Here is a 19,101-nt window from a genome sequence, read left to right on the forward strand (position 1 = left end):
TTCTTCGGGCCTTTATGGAGCTTTTTTGTTCTGTGGGACTGGGCCGTAATTTTGAGCGTAAAGCATGAAAAGTGGGGACAAATGAGCTGCGTTCCCTGATGGGACGCGCCACAAAGGAGCAGGGCCGGTCCCCCGCCGGCAGCAATACTGAGACAAGTGTGTCCCACCGCACAAAAAGGACGCAAACGTTTGGAGGCCATATGGTTTTTGAAATTTCCTCACAATTTTAGACAATTTGATGGATTGAGTTAACCCTCCTTTTAAACAGTTTAACTGAGTGCGAACAAAGGCCATAATGCCTACATAGACTCCCCCTTCACGAGGGCATCTGCGGCTATTAATGTCTGGCCCTTTTCTTCGCCTGCCGTTTTGAACAAGTCAATGAATTACAATGAAACTGCCCCTTTTTGTGCGCGCCGCTTGTCTATCTCCGCTTTTAGTTCTGGAAGAATATGTCTGACTTCTGTCCAAGAGTGCCTTCTATAAGAAATGGATTTTGTTGAAAGTGTTTTTAATGTTAAGTAGGCAGCCATAAAGAGTTTAGACTGCGACATTTATGCCAAAGTCTGGTTAGGGAGTCCTTTTGTTTGTTTTCTTCTCATCGCCCCTTTTTTCCTCCTCTTTCTCTTTATTTCTTTTGTCTTTAAGGAGTTTAATGAAGCTGAAAACATGGTGATGTGAGAAAGAGAGAGTGTTCAGAGCAGGAACTCAAAGGGCTGCCTCCCGTTTAACCCTCTTTGTGGACAGAAATGATAAGTAGGGCCGGCTTTTTTTGTGACTTGTTTTATAGTGTTTGCCTTTTTATCTTTTATTTAGGACAACTTGAATACGTTTATAGGCCTGTATGCACTCAATATGACTGAGCCTATTGTAAATAGCCTCTACACAAGTAGTCAGCACAGGGGCTAATTAGTCCTGTAATATATAGGCATGTATACATACTGTATAGAAGTCATGTTAAAGAGATTTAAGCTAACTCTGTTCTTTCTATTCTGTTCTACACAATTATATTCACAGCAAATATAAACTTTTCTTTTGTAATATTTTTGCATATATTACCATGGCACCCACATGCACAAAATTATACCTTTCAGTGTGTGAGCCTGTGTGCGGCCCACCCTGAATCAAGCATATTTATGAAGGGAGAGAGTGTTAAGGCAGGCCAAGTTTATGGATTTCACTTGTTTATTTTATGAGGGCTTGTCAGGCAGGCCGGTGATAAGTAATACTACAGTCTGAGGGACCACTTCATGGTAATTAATCTGGAGGTCTTAAGTGTATTTCAGTATTTCACTTCAAGATGGAAAAAATCACTACTTCAATCGTCCGGAAAATTGAAGTTTGATGCATGAGTCCCTACTGAAACAATAGTACAGTCCTCTCTCTTTTCATCTCCTCCCCCTTGACTCCCCCTCACTTCTCTCTCCCGTTCTCTCCTTTATTTTATTATTTGCACCTTGAGGAAAACAAGAGAAAATGAAAATTATGATGTAAGATTTACTAGAGGAGTAACAGCGTTGAAGACAAAAAAAACATTCAAATCAATGAAAAAGATTAACAGTTGTAATTGTTCCTCAGAAAATGCAGATAAAAAGACAAAAAAAGAAAATTTCAGGACAGAATGACAAAAAATAGAAGCTTCTAACTGTAAATTAATTTCTTTAACAAAAATACAGACACTATATTAAAAAATAAAAAAAGAGTAATAACAATATTATCATTATTGGTATTGTTTTTGTTGTTGTTGTTATTAGTATTATTGAATAAGTGTAAAAAGAGATCTGTAAATGGCCTCATATTTGCCTGGAGTTAAATCACTCCATATATCTAAATGGAGCCGAATTGCAGAGTTTTAATCATAGCCTTCCTGTGGAGCCAGTTAATACTTCAAACTTCAATTTTACGGGCGATTGAGCTAAGCATGTTTCTGACAGAATTGATGTATGTATTAATTTCCTTTAACTGTTGATTAATTAGGCTGCGCTGAAGGCTCAAATGGAATAGTTTGTGTGGAAATTTGCATATTAATCAAATTCTAGTTGATCATTCAAATAATCCAGGTTATGTGATGTGGCTGGAAGAAATGATGGTCGTAAAACCACCAAAAAAAAATTATCTTACTGGATTAAAATCTAATACTGTATTTGGACTTGGTTTAGTTTTGTTGCAACAAATGTACTGCTAGACTGTTACAAGGCAACGTCTCATCTTGTGGTTTACACACGAGGAAGAGGATACTGGAAGAAAGACATGAGGTTGCAGATTTTTATAGCAAAAGAAAAAAAGCTTTTTTAATTAGAAGAAAAAATGTGAAGGGTGGGGCATGGGGGAAATTCACAGTCTGCCTCATAGTTGATTGAAATCCCTCTTCCTCAGTGCTACAGTGCTGGTGCCAGCAGATGAATGTGTGCTGGATTAGAAAATAAACACCAAATAGAGAGAGCAGAATGAGAAGACCCATGTGTTTACACTGTAAATATTCCTACTGAAAATCATGTGTGTTAGAGAAGACACAGTATGCAGGTAGATAGATAAAACAGTGCAGTTCATTCACTTACAAGAAGTAATCAGCTTATCAAGAATATGAAGAAAATCTGTATTGTACATTTTAAAAACTCCAAGGCATCTGCTGCGTATAATTTGTAAAATATCTGTGTGTGTGTGTTGAAGTTATTCTTAACTTCAACACACACATTTATGCTACTTATAAGTAGCAAAAGTGTGTGATTTTAAAGACATTAACATGGCACAGAATTGAAAAAAAGTATCCTGACCCTCACGTGTCTCTGGTAGAAGTGGAAATGATACGATCGTCACATCTGACTCTGACTGACTTGTCACGTTGAGGACCAAAACATACTTGAGAATATTCGATATTCCGAAATTCACATTAGAATAAAAGAAGGATGAAAAGAGGAAAGCTGCTGTCAGAAAGAGATAAACAGAGACATCTGCTGGTGGTTAGAGGACAGTACACCTTCCTGAGACACCTTCCAAGGGCAGTTTGAGTGTTGAGGGCTGTTTTTGTATGCTTTTATAATTGTTTTTTTTTTTTTTGGTGGAAAAATAAACATAAATAATGTTGTTAATAAAGAAACTCGAGGTGAGGTAAGATCTCAGGGCAGCCCATTAAAATTTACAGGCTTTTATTTCAATATTTGTCTAAGAAGAAAGACTACAAACAACGATTTATTTGGGCAGATAGGTTAGATTCTTCATGCTAACTGCAGTGAGCTGATAATCTGTCCTGTCTCTCTCAGCATGTCTTATTAGAGACTTAAGGCTCTAAGACGGCCTACGTTCTACATTTTTTTTATACTGACTAAATATCCGAACTCATAATGAGACCTCCTGCACCCTCACTGAGAGGGACGATAAATTAGGGGGGGAAACAAGAACAAAAAGGAAATAGGCCGATCCACTTTTCCCCGTGTATACAACGTCACAGTGCTGGAGTTCATTGACAAAGTATTTATCTTTCATCTAGAAATATCTCCTACTATTCCATGAGCAAAAACCATGCAAAAATCAATGGCTTACTCATGGGAAAATATAGAAATCAGAAATATTGATTAAATGAAAGCCATTGCATGATGAGAAATAACCACTCTTTATTTTTAAATACTATATGGTAATTTGCTTTTTTGTGATCAATAGAATATAGTGGGGATAAAACTAGGATAGTGTCATATTTCATACTGAAATAGGGGTGAAAATAAACTAAACTAAACTGTCTAAACTGTACTTACAAGCATTATTTTGAGTATAAATTTCCTATTTTGAATGTGACAAATGTATACTTTGCAAATCGGTTAGTCAGATGAGTCGTGCCTTTTTTTTTAAAGCCCTTTGAGCGAACCAGAAAAATATCATTGCAGCTAAATGTTCAAAGACTAAAGTCTGCGGAACCTTGACTGCGCGTTTCCTCGCAGTGTTAGCGCTCCTCAACACTACGCCACGTCGCGGATGTGACGTCATCAATGTTGGCGGTATTTTGAAACAACAACGTTCTTCTGTGGTCGTGGTTCGTGAAGATAAGGAGATACATTTTCAAATTATGGTGAGAATACGAGTTCTTTGAATGGACTTTTTGATCCAGATATTTTACACTCGGGAAACATCTTACCGGGAACTATCGCCTTTAGTTTCGCGGTTTACTTTGTTTTTAGGAGCTCAGTTCCTCTCCATTACTAACAAGGAGAATTAACGTCGTAGCACATTTCCTGACACATTCCTGTCTCACTTACGAGGCTGTTAGAACATCCTAGTTCAAGTATGGTTCTTGTGTTTGTGTCAGGCCGAAGTGAGGCCAGGCGGGCCGCCCAAGGAGGGGTCAGGTTGGCCGACCGGACCAGAGTTGTCCGAAGAGGCTCAGTCTGAGCTCCTCCGCCTGTGTGAGCAGCAGTTCACGAAGCTGGAAAAGGTGCCGTCATGTTTGAACTTGGACCCTCCAGTGTGTCCCAGTATTTTAATAACATGGTGCAACGCTTCTGACCTGTGTTGCAGCTTCAGAATGAGATTATACTGTGTGAACCAGACCTCTGTGAAGATCCACAAGAGCAGGTGAGAGACGGGACGCCTTCATCTGTTTACCAGGGGCTCCGATTACCGTGTGAAGACATGTTGAAAACTAACAAAGTGTAGATGTTCTGCTGGGTTAAAACTACTGTTTTACATCTGAAGACCACAACTAAGTAACTCTATAAAATGTATGTGGCTCACTGCATTGTTTTCTACAGTCTAAGTACCTTCATCCATCGCATAGAAAAATGGATGAAGACAGTAGCATCTGTTGAGGGGTAACATTTAGCTCACCAAACAAATCCTCCCAAACTATGAAGTGGAAAAATCCATAAACCTAAATAGGAGACAAAGAAACCTTCAATATGCTTGAGGTAAAATTGTTCACGTACTTTTATACTTTTTTGAAAGTGACCTTGTAATGCACTTCTAATTGTTTGGCCATTACAAGAAGGAGGATTTACTATACATCCAATATTGTTGTGTTGTTAGTCCAATTTTATCTCAGCTGAACAGAGTGTAGCTTCTATTTCTATCAGGCCGAACTTACATATGTCCTGCAGACTGCAAAATAGTGGGTGTGGGTGTGTGCACGTGTGACTGTGCTCGCAAGCTACAGCTTGGTCTAGGACACTTAATAGGTGATTAGATTTCTGTCATTCCTGCACCAGTCCAAAAATGAAAGGTTCTGTTGTGCTTTTCTTTCACTTGGAATCAAAATCGTAAAGAATTAGAGACTTAATATTCATCTGTCAGCATAAAATCATGCCAAGATGCATTTATGGTAAACTATTATGGAACTATTGTGTATAAGGGATGCATTTTCCCATTAAAATCTTTTTGTTGTTGTTCTGCTTTTACAAATGTGACCCAAGCTAGATAATAAGTTAAAATGAGTTGTCAGTCATTTAATGATTGGATGTCATAAGTGAGAATATTAATGTCTCAGTTAGTTAATCGGCTGATGGCAACAGAAGCGGAGCTGAAGCAATGGCTGACGATGGAGCCTGAACGTAAGTCGCTCTGTTGAAAATGCAACACTTTGATTAATGTTACATTTTACACAGGAATTATGGATTTTGTTATTAAATACAAGGGTTTTTTTTGTTCAACTGTTTATTGAGTTGTTTTTTAAGCTGAGAATTGGCCAAGTGAAACACTGTGGCCTCAAACACACTCTTCAGTTGAAAATTTGATGACCGTATGAAGTTGTGATGTCCCACATTCAAATCATAATAAAAATGTGTAATTTAATTCTGCATGTAAATACTTGAGATAGTGTCATTTTCAATCCAATACAAATGCTTTGTTGGCAAGATTGTCTAACCCCCAAAGTAATTTATATAATGTAATAATACATTGTGTACATTTCTTGTTTTTATGTCGTTCATACAGTGCTTGTGGCAAATTCTGAAGTTTTATTGAAAGCTGGAAAAGAGGAGGTATGTCTGTGCATGAAGTGCAACCCTGGAAAATGTGTTATTGTTGTATAAATCCACATTTCTTTGTATTCTACAGATGCTCAAGCTCTGCTCAGAACTGGAGATGATTGTTTCTTGCTCTGAAGCCAAGAGAGACAAACTGAGAGAGACTAAAGAGCTGTATGTACGCTTTCCGCCGGAAGTTCTACGTTGTAGTCCCATTGTGGGGGAAATACTCATAGGTAGCACATCTATGGAACTCTTAGGGAGGGATGAACACCATTTTTCTAAAAAATAATACTCCCTCATAATCCCTACAGACCTCCCATGAGTTTTATAAAATGTGAAATTCAAAGCCCAAACCATTTTATGTATCCAGTTGTACTAAATGGCATGTCCAGCTGGTCCTGTCAGTACTAATAGCTTTGTCAAATCTCTACGCTTTGCTTTGTTCATTTATTTTGGGTATGAACCAGACTTCCAGAACCCTCAGGGCATAAGAGGTTAATGTTTTAACGGCGGCTATGGAAGGGCTTATCATTTTGATATTCATCAACCCGCAAGTGACACCTGTGTTCTATATTTAAGCTCCTCCACTTATTTGTTTTTACATTGATGTTTTTCAGTGAAGAGAAATGGCTGAAGGAGAAGAAGCATGTGTTGGCTGCTGCCAATGATCATGTGAAGCAACTTCAAACAGAAAAGGAGAAACTATCAGAGCACAGGTGAGAGTGACAGCGTGGTTACAGTTGAACCAGAGAGCGGACGTGTCTATCCACCCGAGGCTGTCTGGGACGTGAGGAGTACTAGATGTGGGGGAAAATGGAAAATAATGAGGAGCTGCAAACAAAAAATGACTGAATGTGATGTAATTGTAAGATAATAAAATGACAACTAATCTATATGTTGCCAATTATTAAAAAAAACAAAACAGCTGAATATTGCTTCAACATTTAGGCGTAAATGAATACGCTTTCTGTGTTCAACTCCACAGTGTGTTACAAGACATGAAGACAAGAATACAAAAAATGAAGGTTTACCAGGAAAGGCTGATGGAATCTCTGGGGAATGTCCTGGAAAAACATGTTCCTCCTCCTCAGAAGGAATCCAGCAGTAACAAGAAGGTGAGGTGACATGTTCTCTCCATCAGCATGAGGCATGAATGAATATGTGTTGTTACTGTTCGGTACAGCTCTCTTGTTCTGTATTTATCCACAGAAAATTCCAGAGGACTTGATTTCACTGAATGAGATTCTGGAGGTGGGTGTGGATGCACTACACCACATAATCATATTTGGTTGTGAAATTAATTTTACCAGTCAGGTTTTGATGAGGAACATTAACAGCACATTTATTAACAACCCTTAGGGGACTGATTAAAAATAAATTAAAAGTAAATAAACAGTTCAGAACATTTATTTGTATAATTTCTCTTTTAAAAACACATCTGGGGTTGTTCAAAATAATGTCTCATCTTTGCGCTTATAATATTTTACTCTGTCAGAAGAAAATGCGACGCGGTGATAGCCAGAAATATTGTAATGAAACACTAAGATGTGTAAAATGTCATTACTTTGCTTTATCCTACAGTATGAAACAGACTGGATCATAATCAGCAAATGTGTTCTTGAGTTTTCACAAAAAATGTAGAGCAAGGTAACAGTGACCTTTGACCCTTGACCAACAAATTCTGATCAAATCATCTGAGTCAAACTGACTTTTTTTTGCAAAGTATTTGGAGCATCCCTCAAGGTGTTCCTGAGTCAGAAATAGGACTGAGTGACAGCACAAGTGATATTGGTAGAGATGCTCAACCACATTGGCGCCTCATCAGTACCTACAGATATCGGCACCTATCTTAATGAAAACTATTGGCCCCCTGGTGTTGGTATCGGTCCAGGGGGCCAATAGTTTTCTTAACTCCGTTCTTCATTGATGAGGAATCAGCAATATACATATACAATTCGAGGGATTTTCCGATTTTTTTTTTTTTTTTTTTAAATAAAGGAAAATTATAATTTTTCAAATTTGGATTGTTTACGTATGTTTTTTCAGCGTATTAAAAAAAATTGAATGCAATATAAACTTAAGTTTTGGCATAAATATCACCGTTATTAAATATCAGCCATTGGCCGTGTCAGTTGGAAAAAATACCATTTAAAAGAATCCACTGCGTACATAAGAGTTAGGAGTGTTAAAACAGTGACGACCAAATTCCAAGAGCAGGGCTTGTAGGGTTTGACTGTGTTGGCTTTTGTAGCTCCATCTTTGTCAGTCACATATTTAGAGGATACATTTCATCTCCGCAGCAGCCGTTTTGGCATATTAATAGCAACACCAGCGCTGGCCTCATAAATACAATTAGTGCTGAAATGTCTATCAATTAATTGTTCAGTCTGGTGTTTCTCAACCACTGCACTGTAACCCATTAGTAGGCCGGGATCGCCCTCTAGTGGACTGTTAAATGCTCTCAGATTGAAGGATAATTTTTGTGAGGCAAAGCAATTCTATTTGTGTGCAGAGATTTGTATTTTTATATTTATATATAATTAATTGGATTACGTATAAGATTTACAAGAAGCATTAAAATGATAATAAAATGATTAATTGATAGTTCTGTAAAATCCATCTTCAATATGAGATGCTCATTTTGGCGCACGAACCTGAATTGTTAGGCTGCGTTGTGGCAAATAATGTAAAAACAAAGACAAAATAACAAAAAAAAAACAACAACAAATGTAGGATCACCATTTCACAGAAAAAAGTGTTCAACTTGTGCATGCATACAGTCTTGATCACGTTTTATATATGTTTTTTGAAGGGATAATGAAGAGCTCATTGTGAGGAGTCTGGCTAGACGCTCTCAAAGGAGCTTTCACTGAAACCTTCCACTCAGAAGCATCATTGTTACACAACAACCTGAAACTCTGATCAGTTGATTGTCAGAAAAGTAACCAAATATAATTCTAGATCAGATTAAATCTTTTGCATTTGTGTGGTTGTATAATCAAACATGTTTATTTTTTTATTTCTGGTCAGACTCAGATTAAGAAAACTATCTGAAAGAACATTGAAATTGGCATTTGCTATACATCATAACAATGATTGACTGATGCATTGATGTTCAAAGCAAATATTAGCTTGAGCCCTCATACAGAGTGAATAGTTTGGAGTCCATTACAGCTGTGCTTGCACTCCTATCACAAGTCACACTGTATGATGTGAAAAATTGATGTGAAGGAGATATAGTAGTATAGTACTAGTATAGTAGTAACTTCCTATTTGTGCTGTATATTGAGGTCCACAGCTATAGTGTAGCCATGAGTACGAGTTACTATCCCACCCCTTCCATCCCCTCTAACTATAGAGAGGCACAGACACATTTTACCTTAGAATTACGTTCAGTATAGTCATTTATCTATGGACTGATACTCAGATCCAGTGTTGACTTTACAGAAACATCCTGTATTCTTCTGTCCTGCAGCTGCTCATGAATAAGGTCCTGAACACAGCACATGATCCTTATGTGACAATAGACTCAACCTTTTGGCCGCCATACATAGAGATGCTGCTCCGCCATGGTATTGCAGTGAGGCACCAGGAGAATAACTTCAAGATCCGCCTGGAGACCTTTTGCTGAGGCAACGGTGCATTAGGCATCTCAAGCACCACTTATCTGCCTGTATTTTCTAATCTGCCTGCGTGCGCAGGGCTATCATTATGTATGTTTGTGTAAGCTGATGTGAAGACTAACAGTGCTGGGAAAGCCACAAGGCTCCTCTTTCACTTTGGATATATCCATTGTAGTTGTAGTGTGCTTTAAATATATATCTATATCAATCTATCAATCGATAGAGTGATAGATTTGAGAGTGATATATATATATGTGTGTGTGTGTGTGTGCTTATTTTGTGTCTGTAAACATCTACCTAATCTATTTGTAAGACAAAGATTGTGTTAAAGATAAAGTTCCTATTTAAAATCTGATTCCATTGACATGCCCACTGTCTCACTAGTTGCTTTAACCAGCTATGCTGTTATGTATGTGTTCTTTAATTCAAAATTATCAAAACTGACTCTCTAAAACTCCCCATGATGTAATATCTTTAGATGTGTTTATGTTCAATAAATTTGGCAGTGATTTGATACTCTGTTCCATGTGAGAGGCTCCTTTACCAAACAAACCAGCTGGATTCAAAGTCAAAGTATCAATGGGATACATTTTCATGAAGGTATTTCATTGCGTGTGAAACAGTGAAACTTAATTCATCAAAAACCTGTGCGTCACACGACGTCAGAACTGATGTCCAATCAAATGCGGTCGCCGCGTCAGCGCTAGAATTCCTGTGGGCGGAGAAGGGATTCCGGTTCCGGGTGTTTTCATACCAGTCGGTGGCGTCTGCTCCTGTGATTATGGTCTTTTATCAGAAACCTCTCTCGATTGTCGACTGATTATAGAAGAGTTATTTTTATTAAATAAGTCAAGCTCGAGCCGTGAAGATGGCGACCCGCTCGGAGAGGGAGAAGGCCCAGAAACTCAACGAGCAGCACCAGGCCATCCTGTCCAAAATGCTGAGAGAGGAAGACAACAAGTACTGCGCCGACTGCGAGGCAAAAGGTGCAGCTTTCACACTCTCGGATGTAGTTACTTTGTTTTACCCCACGAGTCACAGTTTCAACCGGAGTCCAGAGTCAACGCTAACTACCATCGTAGCATCCGTGTGGGTTAGCTAAGTAAGCTAACTCGCAGGTGTGTTACTGGCTCAGGCTAGTCAGCTGACACCGCGTTACCCTAAGCTAAACTAATTGGCTAACAAGGAAGCTAACTTCCCTGAAGCTGCACTAGAGCTCAGCTGCCCGGTTTCACTGACGGTTAGACAACTGTGGCTGCTGCTTCTCACTCGATTCGTTGCCATTTCAGTAAGTTAGTTGTCAGTTATGTGAGTTGTCAAATGACTCTCCTCTCTCCATCAGGTCCGAGATGGGCATCCTGGAATCTAGGAGTATTTATCTGCATCCGGTGTGCTGGTATTCACAGGAACCTGGGGGTTCACATATCCCGAGTGAAATCGGTCAACCTGGACCAATGGACCTCAGATCAAATCCAGGTGCTGATTACGTGCTGATATACTTTCTTCAGAAATTTTCGGTTAAAACAACTTGTCAGCTGAATCCTTAAGTAGGTTGGGTCAGTCCTTAAAGGACTAAAATGCAGTTTTAGGGTCTGTCTTTACATAATAATGTTGCAATCTTTATTGTAATCGAAGTTACACTAACTACCTGTTTACTACATTCACATTCCCCTTCATATAAACATCCAAGTCACAATTATAAGTGGTTAAATTTTCCTGAAACTGTTACTGTATATGACTAGCTGCTTTTTAATTATAAATGCCTCAATTCAAACAAACTTTGACCCATTAGTCAAGGTAGTTAAACCTAATTTTAATGGATGTTCTGCTGTATAATAACTGATCCAAATGTGTTTAAGAACTATTAAAAATACTACAAATATAAATAAACATGGCTGATAGATTTTTAGATTTAAAATGTGGGAAAATTCTAAACATCTACTCCTTCTCCCTCACTGAGACAAAAACAGATCTACAAACATGTAAATACTGCTTAAATATGAAACTCTAGATGTATTTTACTTGTGTCTTATGTCAAACTTTAGTGAAAAACCCGTTTTTTGTGCGCGCCTGTGTCACACTATACTATGCATCACTCTGCACAGAGACGCTCAAACAAGAAAATCCTGACATCAGCACCAAGCCTTTGTGACCCATACACATACATCTGTTGTCAGCTGTCTGATTGCACGAATCCTAAAACAGTGATCATTTCACCTGAAATCAACATACTTGATATGAGCAGCCCTCTAGCTTCCTCTGTGGAGGCCCAAAATTTCCTACTCTCCACACCCAGTTTGGATTTCTAATGTGTGACGCCTTGAGACTCAAACCAACACAATTCACATGACATAATCAGGGATATCTTGTCATCTGTTATAAAGTCATGCTTGAAGGCTTCATATTAGTTCTCGTGTTCTGTTTTTTATGTGTTAACTTGTGCTTCGATGACCATCTTGTGTCTCCCGTGTCTTTCATTCTCTCAGAGTATACAGGACATGGGTAACACTAAGGCCAGACAGCTTTATGAGGCCAATCTTCCAGAAAACTTCAGAAGACCTCAAACAGACCAGTATCCTTCATTGAAAAGGCCAGACTCTAAAGGGAACCTATGCTATGTTTGTACTGGGACTCCACCCTTAATCATTTTATACTGGCCGTTCTTTGTCCCTTGGTGCTTCCTCTGTCTGAAAGTATTGCCTGTCTCGTTAAGGTGACGTCTTGGTTTCATTTACTATAACATATAAATATTTTATATCCGACAGAAGCCTAATGGTTCTTCAGTATTTGCCCGCATGTCGCCTCGTTCTCCTTTAACTCCGCCCTCAGAGCAGTTGAATTCTTCATCAGGGATAAATATGAGAAGAAGAAGTACTACAGCAAGAATGTGACCAATGGAAGCAGTGTATGTTTCATTTCTTTCTTCTTTACACTCCTGAAGCTTCACTTGAGTGTTTTTTTTTTTTTTTGGGGTGAATTAGCATTCAAGCTGCTACTGACAGCTGTTTACGTACATTTTCTGTTGACTGAAGCCTGTCGCTCACTTTCTATTCATGTGTTTTGTCAGCCAAAAGATAGTAAGAAAGAGAAAGAGACAGACAGAGGGAGCAAGGTGTCATCTTACACCAAGGTAAGAAGCACACATGCGCTCCCTTGTGAATGGAGCACTGTAGGCGGTCTGCTCAGCCATGTTTGAAATAGACTGTCCTGCTTAATTTGATTATTTCAATGAGATTTTTTTTTTTAATATAATTTTAAGACTGAAGAGTCCAGGCCAGTTCCCAAAATCAGTCCAGCAAAGACTTCAGAGCCTTCTGTGAACCTACTAGGCCTTGGTGAGTCTATTTGCTGTTCTTATTTTAGTTAAAATGCAAATCTATTGCAAAAATTATTTGTTTTATTAATTCTTCATTGAATGTTGATTGTATCTTGCAATTGCCAAGCAGGTTGTTTGGAGTTCGACCAGATTCATGGTTCCTTTTTGGTTCAAGCATATTTTCGGTATCATTAAAACACTGTCCTGTTTTCTATGTGTAGGACATCTAAATGATGGTTAAGAATAGAGACGATTCAATACTGAAGGGAAACTGTAATATAGCTCAACAGGACAATTATCCACATCAGAAAAGGGTTCGCTGTTGTGTCTGACAACAGGTGTTATTGAAAAGAGATTAAAAACATACAGAGTGTTTCATGTAACGAGATGAAAACCTCCTTGTGAACCATCATGTTTGCTTCATGGTGTGAGGAGGAAGTGATGCAAGGAATCCACTTTTGGTCATTTCTTGGCTGCTGGTTATTGCCTTGTCACTCGGCGTTGAACAGATTCCTATAACATTAGTCCACTTTAATTAGGGATGCGCCAATTAAACTCTTTCAGCGCTGATACAGAGACCTGAGTTTAAGGTATCAGCCAGTAAGGGGTATCAATCCGATACAATGTATAATTAATGAGCTGCATGCTCCCTTTGTTGAAAAGATTTGAATCTTTCTATTGTGTGTCTGTCGAGCTTAAACGTTAAACGTTGCTCGCCTAACGTCATAAAGCAAAATGTGACAAATGAATAGGTGCTTATAAATGTACTTAACTGATATTACGTTTGAATAAATATTTGAGAGCAAGCAGTAAATAAAATTTTTTTTTAAAAAGGTTGAAAACTGGTGGGTCTTTCCTTTTGGCTCCATTCATGCTGTTAGATCTTCAAAAGGAAAATAAAACTCAGGGATCCACCTGCACACTGCTGGTGCGCGGCGTAGCCTAGTGCCATAGAAACAAATTTCCATTTAGTAGATGGGCCACACTGATCCCATCCAGCTGTTTTGAGTTCGTATTTGGCTGTTATCAATAATGAATTGGCGCATCCCTACTATTAATCAATTAAACCCCAAAACATCCTTTAAAGTTTCAGTAATATTTTGTGTGCATGCTGCATTGATTGGCGTTCAATATTGAGTAGTTCATCCGTGTACGTGATGGTGCAGGTTGCTTCACGCTTGGCTTCATGTTAAAGCTGTGTCTTGTTGTGCCCTGAGATTGTAGTTCTTGTCACTTACAACAGCGGTTAACTGCACTGTTTCAACTTTCACTCTCTGCTTCCTTTGCTGAGTTGCGAGGTCACCGTTAACTGATTGGCACAACTTGTAAATATCAGTTGATTTTGATGAAACACCCTTGTCTAAAGGCACTTCAACCTCTTAGTTGTCGTGCAGCACTTGAGCTACTCTCAACTAACAGGCAGCGACATGCTGTCAGTGTCAGAGTTGTGTTAAACCCTGTTCCTTTATTCTGCTGTTAATGCAAAGCTTGCATTCCTGAGGCTATTTTACGTCGCTGTGGCAGTGAACCTCTGCGAGGCTTTTTTTGGAAGTAGCTGGAGGAAGCTGGAGCTGCTGACTCAGTCAGAGATTTGCAACTTGTAACTTCTGGTTTTGATGTAAAAGTTTTTAATTTTGTGGACGATCAGATCAGCAGAATAACAAGCAGTGAACTGTTTAGACGCTGAGAGAATATTTGGTTACATGAAATAAAAGGTCACACTTGCTAACGGAGTGGCAACTGCTTTAAACGTGCAACACTCACTGTCATGGCAGATCAAGGCTTTAGGACAGTTACTGTCCCAGCCTATTGACAATGGCATCTCCGCGGACTTGATGGTACCATAAGTCCATTTATTAGTTTATTGTCCATTCATTCATACAACAAGGTACCTCAGACAGTAGTGATCCAATATTTCTGTTTGATTACAGCATTATCATTTACTGTTGAAAATATAGCTTCTGTGCAAATAAGCTTGGAGGGGAATTTGCATTATTTAAGGAGAGGGCTTGTTTACTGTTATTGTTGTTCTGTGGCCAATGAGCCCATGAGGGTGAACTGATTAAATTTTTATTCTACTGCTGTCTGTCTTTGTGGGCAACCCTGCAGCAGTGGACTGCAGTCATATGAATATTCAGAATGGCTTCATTTTTAACAGCTATTAGATATTGTATCAGGATTTCTAAATATGTCTTGTCTTATCAGTGAATTGGAGGTAGCATATTGGTTAGTGAGACGCTTCGAGCTCTGTCGGAGCCATCTTGCAGTGTTGTGTTTAAAGAATATTTTCACACCTGTAAAACCAGTTTTTCTGCCTCTCTGCTGCAGACGCACCGGCAGCTGCATCAACTGACAATGGTAGCACGAGCACAAGCCAGAACAACAATGACCTGGATATATTCGGGCCCATGGTGTCCAACCCCCTACCCGCGTCCACACCAGCAGCTCCATTTTCTCAGGTAATACCAAAACCTTGTTCACGCTACAAAACTTGTAGTCTCAAGTCAGGAATCTTTTGGTTCACACACTACGTGACTGAGCAGTGAAAGAGTCAAACATTACTCCGGTGGAGACAACAGTCTACGCTCCAAACTACATTATATCACTAAATCACTACATGTTATCGTCTTTGTTGGTGAAACCGGGCGGCGATGGAAAATGGGGATCGAAGATGTGTAGTGTGAACACTGAATAAACAATTCTTTTTTCCCATAAGCAACACTGAATATTGCTCAGCAAAGCTTGACAGATAATGGTTGTTTTGGATATAAAACTGAAAAAAATGTACTGTTAAAAAAGAAAGAAAAGAAAAATGATAACAATCAGAATCAATAGGCCACAAGACGGTAACATCAATACTGAGAAACAGCCGGGCCAAATGAGAGGAGCCATGACAGTCACGAGGAGAGAGCAGAGAAAAATCCTGAGGCAGAGCAGCACAAGCGCTGCTCCTCACAATATGAATATAGCCAAAAGACATGATTGTTTCTTTTCAGGAATCATTTAAATTCATTACTTAATGTTAAAAGCATGACCAATGTATCACAAGACAGAGCTCAACAGGATTTTTTCCAAGTGCTGTTAACCAACATTTCTGTCTTTTTACTGTATTTTCCTAGTTTATTGCATTTGCAGACCAAAAATGGTTCTGGGCCCCCTTTTTAAATGTCTCTTGCACACTGGTGCAATCACTTGTTTGACTGAGTTTGTCTAAAATGTCCCATCAAGGCATCACGCATGAAACCCACTGGAGATGTGCATGGTGCCTCCCGTCAGCAGTGAGGAACAGGGTTTTTCACCAGCTACACTGGCTGCTTTTCTGGCCATAGACATATACAGACATCCCACAGCACAAACCAACTTGTTTCTTTGAACATTGTTTTTTAAAATTCCGGGAAGATTGCATCATGGCACAGTGTGAGAAGCAAGAAATTGGTGTTCTGTGCATGATGGCTGTGTACCGTGTGATGGAAGCTGTCAGTGATTCAGGCTTCATGAGCTTTTTCATAATTTTCTCCAGCAGTGTTCCGTCTAAACCTCAGCATCCTTTCCCTCCATCCAGGTGAGCTCCAGTAACGTGGCGAGCACTCCAACACAAGCTCCAGCTGCGGGAGGTGGAGCCAGCTCAGGGTCAGGACAGGGTGACCTGGACTTGTTTAGCGACAGCAGTAGCACCACCAAGACAGACGACAATGCAAAGAAGCCACTGTCCAAGGACTCTATCCTGTCCCTGTATGGAACAAACAACATGTCCCAGCAGGCTCCTGCTGGTAAGGAGCTCTTGGTTTAGATGTTGCTGTTATGTTATGACTCATTTATTTTATTTGTCTCTGTGAAGGTTTTTCTGTCAAAGCCTTTGGCTAATTTCTGATTTTAATCAGGAAACACCTAATCATGGTTAGATGTTCCCTAAAAAGTGTTGAGGTTTGAAAGCTAACTTGATTCCTCCATAGACTCAACACTCATTCTGCACTCGTTCGACACATTGAAAACTCAACATGTTAACTCTTAATGTACCTCTTGAACTGCCTCTGTTTAATTTTCTAGAATTTCACAAATTTCACTCACCAAATTAATTTAAGCTGTAAATTAAAACCCAATTTGTTTACAAAAGGGTCACCCCTCTATTTTCTGTCCTTTTCCCCTCAGCTGGCATGTTCATGGGCCCCTCTCAGATGCAGTTTCCTGTTCAGGCCACTGCAGGTTACCAGGCCTTCCCTGGCATGGGCACAGCCATGCCACCTACGACTGTCATGGGTGCCATGATGGCTCAGAGTGGGGCGGCCATGATGGGGCCCAGTCCTGGCATGATGGTTGGGATGACGGTGCCTAATGGCTTCATGGGAAATGCACCGGCTAGTGGTGTGATGGGCATGGCCCCCAGAATGATGGCGCCACAGGGTGGTACGATGCCTGCAGGCATGGTGCCGGCTCAGGGCATGTACACCATCCAGCCTGGGCAGCAGGCTCAGTGGAACATGGCTCAGGTAGAGAATCACTTCACCTTATGCAGATTGCATCACCGTTGTGGTTGCAACATTGATATGCAACTGCAACACAAATATTAATACCTGTTTTTAGTTTGTGACTGTCAGTTTTTATGCGCAGGAGTGAGCTGTTAGCAGTTCAACTAAATTAAAAATTAATTTCTCATTCACTGATTGTGATATTTGTATTTTCAGAGGCCCTCTCTTATTTTTTAACAAGGATAGGGGTTCCTTTTTTTGTAATAATCTCTTACCCCTCTTTTATTTATCTTGGGGTTCCTTGTACAGTAACCCTGGCAGGGGAACCATTCTCCCGTGGTTTGTGTTGCATTTAGAACCACACCCAGGCCAGATAATATATTAAACAATAGTAAATAGTACTGGAAAGTGCTCTCTTGTAGCATGTGTGCACTGAGCGCCCAGCAGCCACTAGATAGCAGCTCAGGGAGAATTTTAGAATGCCCTGTAGATGCTTTTCAGGGCTGCAGTATAAATTCTGACCACATATGAGCAGAAATTAAATATCAAAGCAAGAGATGTCAGTGTAGTGAGTCAAGAAGTTGCCCAGAAATGTCATGCTTTGTTCATAGTGATCTTTCCATCACCCTCAGGTGAACCAGCAGATGTCAGGGATGACTCTGAACGGCGCGGGCGGTCAGATGGCCTTCGGTCAGCCTCCATCAGCTATGGGTGGATGGACCGCCTCTGGATCTGGCCAGACTCTGAGCACACAGCTATGGAAGTGAGCTTTCTGTTGAGGGGACGGTCAAGCAGAAAAAGAGTCGAGTTGTCAGAAAGTACAAAATATATCTTGTGCTTATCTGCACCTCACTATGAACTGGTGTCCATTTCCATCACGGACCAGCCTTTAGAACATGAAAATTGTATCTCCTCCCCCCCCCCCCCTCTTCTCCCTTTCTCTGTCTCTCTTTCTCTCTATTGTGTGAGTGAATTGGGAGTCACACAGCCTGGCAGTTTCTGCCTGTCGTATGGTTTTTGATCATTACTTTTATTTTCCTTTTTTGGAAAAAAAAAATGACAAGGAAATAACAGTCCCAACAAAAATGATATCGACATATCAGAAAAGCTGCAGGACCAGTTACACATGCTTTTATTGTATCACTGTATCATTATAAGATTGTAGGACATTTAAATGAATAGTATTTAAAGGGAGAAGATATGACTAATCAAGTCTGTCAGTACTACTCCCAAATGTACAGCGCTGTATAACCTTTTAAAGTACTTGTGGTCCCCCTATAAGATTAAAGTGATAATAAATAATTTACTTTGATGTGTCGTCTGTGACTCAAGTGTCCCATCATCCATGCAATTGTTCAGTTGAACCTGTTATTGAGTGACGGCGTGCAGAAGTTTTGAGAATATATTGGCATCCTAAATGTTAGACTTAGTTAACGACAAAATTCTGGTCCTACTGAGAGATTTGAAGCTAACTGCTTTAATTAGTGTGTATCTGATAACAGATTTGTCAGTAGATGGGTCTTCGGTAAAACACCCAAGATATAGTTTAATGGGAAAGTCTGTGGATAGCAAAATACTCCTTGTGTACTGTAAAACTTGCATGCAAAAGCTAACCAGAATGAAAACAATCTAAAAGTGTCTAAATCTAATACTGGGTGGTTTAGAGTCACAATAGCTTCAGTTTTTACTCCTTAATTGAATTTGAGATGGAAGAGAAGCTCTCGTAATGCTACTCATGAGGGTTT

General features: G+C 39.6%; 2 protein-coding genes across 2 annotated transcripts; both read left to right on the top strand.

The window, feature by feature from the left end:
* Positions 1-98: 98 nt before the first annotated feature.
* cenpk (centromere protein K) lies at positions 99-10,081 on the top strand. The gene is made up of 11 exons (XM_086210012.1): positions 99-156; positions 3,933-4,060; positions 4,298-4,423; positions 4,507-4,563; positions 5,471-5,534; positions 5,917-5,963; positions 6,040-6,122; positions 6,569-6,667; positions 6,937-7,066; positions 7,161-7,202; positions 9,427-10,081. Exons 1-11 carry the CDS (start codon positions 99-101, stop codon positions 9,580-9,582), a joined length of 990 nt encoding a protein of 329 aa, XP_086066138.1. The 3' UTR covers positions 9,583-10,081.
* A 190-nt stretch (positions 10,082-10,271) lies between these two features.
* On the top strand, positions 10,272-18,659 carry LOC147257083 (stromal membrane-associated protein 1-like). The gene is made up of 10 exons (XM_086210845.1): positions 10,272-10,560; positions 10,917-11,050; positions 12,061-12,146; positions 12,404-12,479; positions 12,642-12,704; positions 12,834-12,909; positions 15,219-15,349; positions 16,453-16,660; positions 17,040-17,377; positions 17,989-18,659. Exons 1-10 carry the CDS (start codon positions 10,443-10,445, stop codon positions 18,121-18,123), a joined length of 1,365 nt encoding a protein of 454 aa, XP_086066971.1. The 5' UTR covers positions 10,272-10,442; the 3' UTR covers positions 18,124-18,659.
* The last annotated feature ends 442 nt before the right edge of the window (positions 18,660-19,101 follow it).

This window comes from Aulostomus chinensis, chromosome 8 (genome assembly GCF_037954235.1).
Source record: "Aulostomus chinensis isolate RoL2024-O1b breed Wild chromosome 8, RoL_Achi_v1.0, whole genome shotgun sequence".
Lineage (NCBI taxonomy): Eukaryota > Metazoa > Chordata > Actinopteri > Syngnathiformes > Aulostomidae > Aulostomus > Aulostomus chinensis.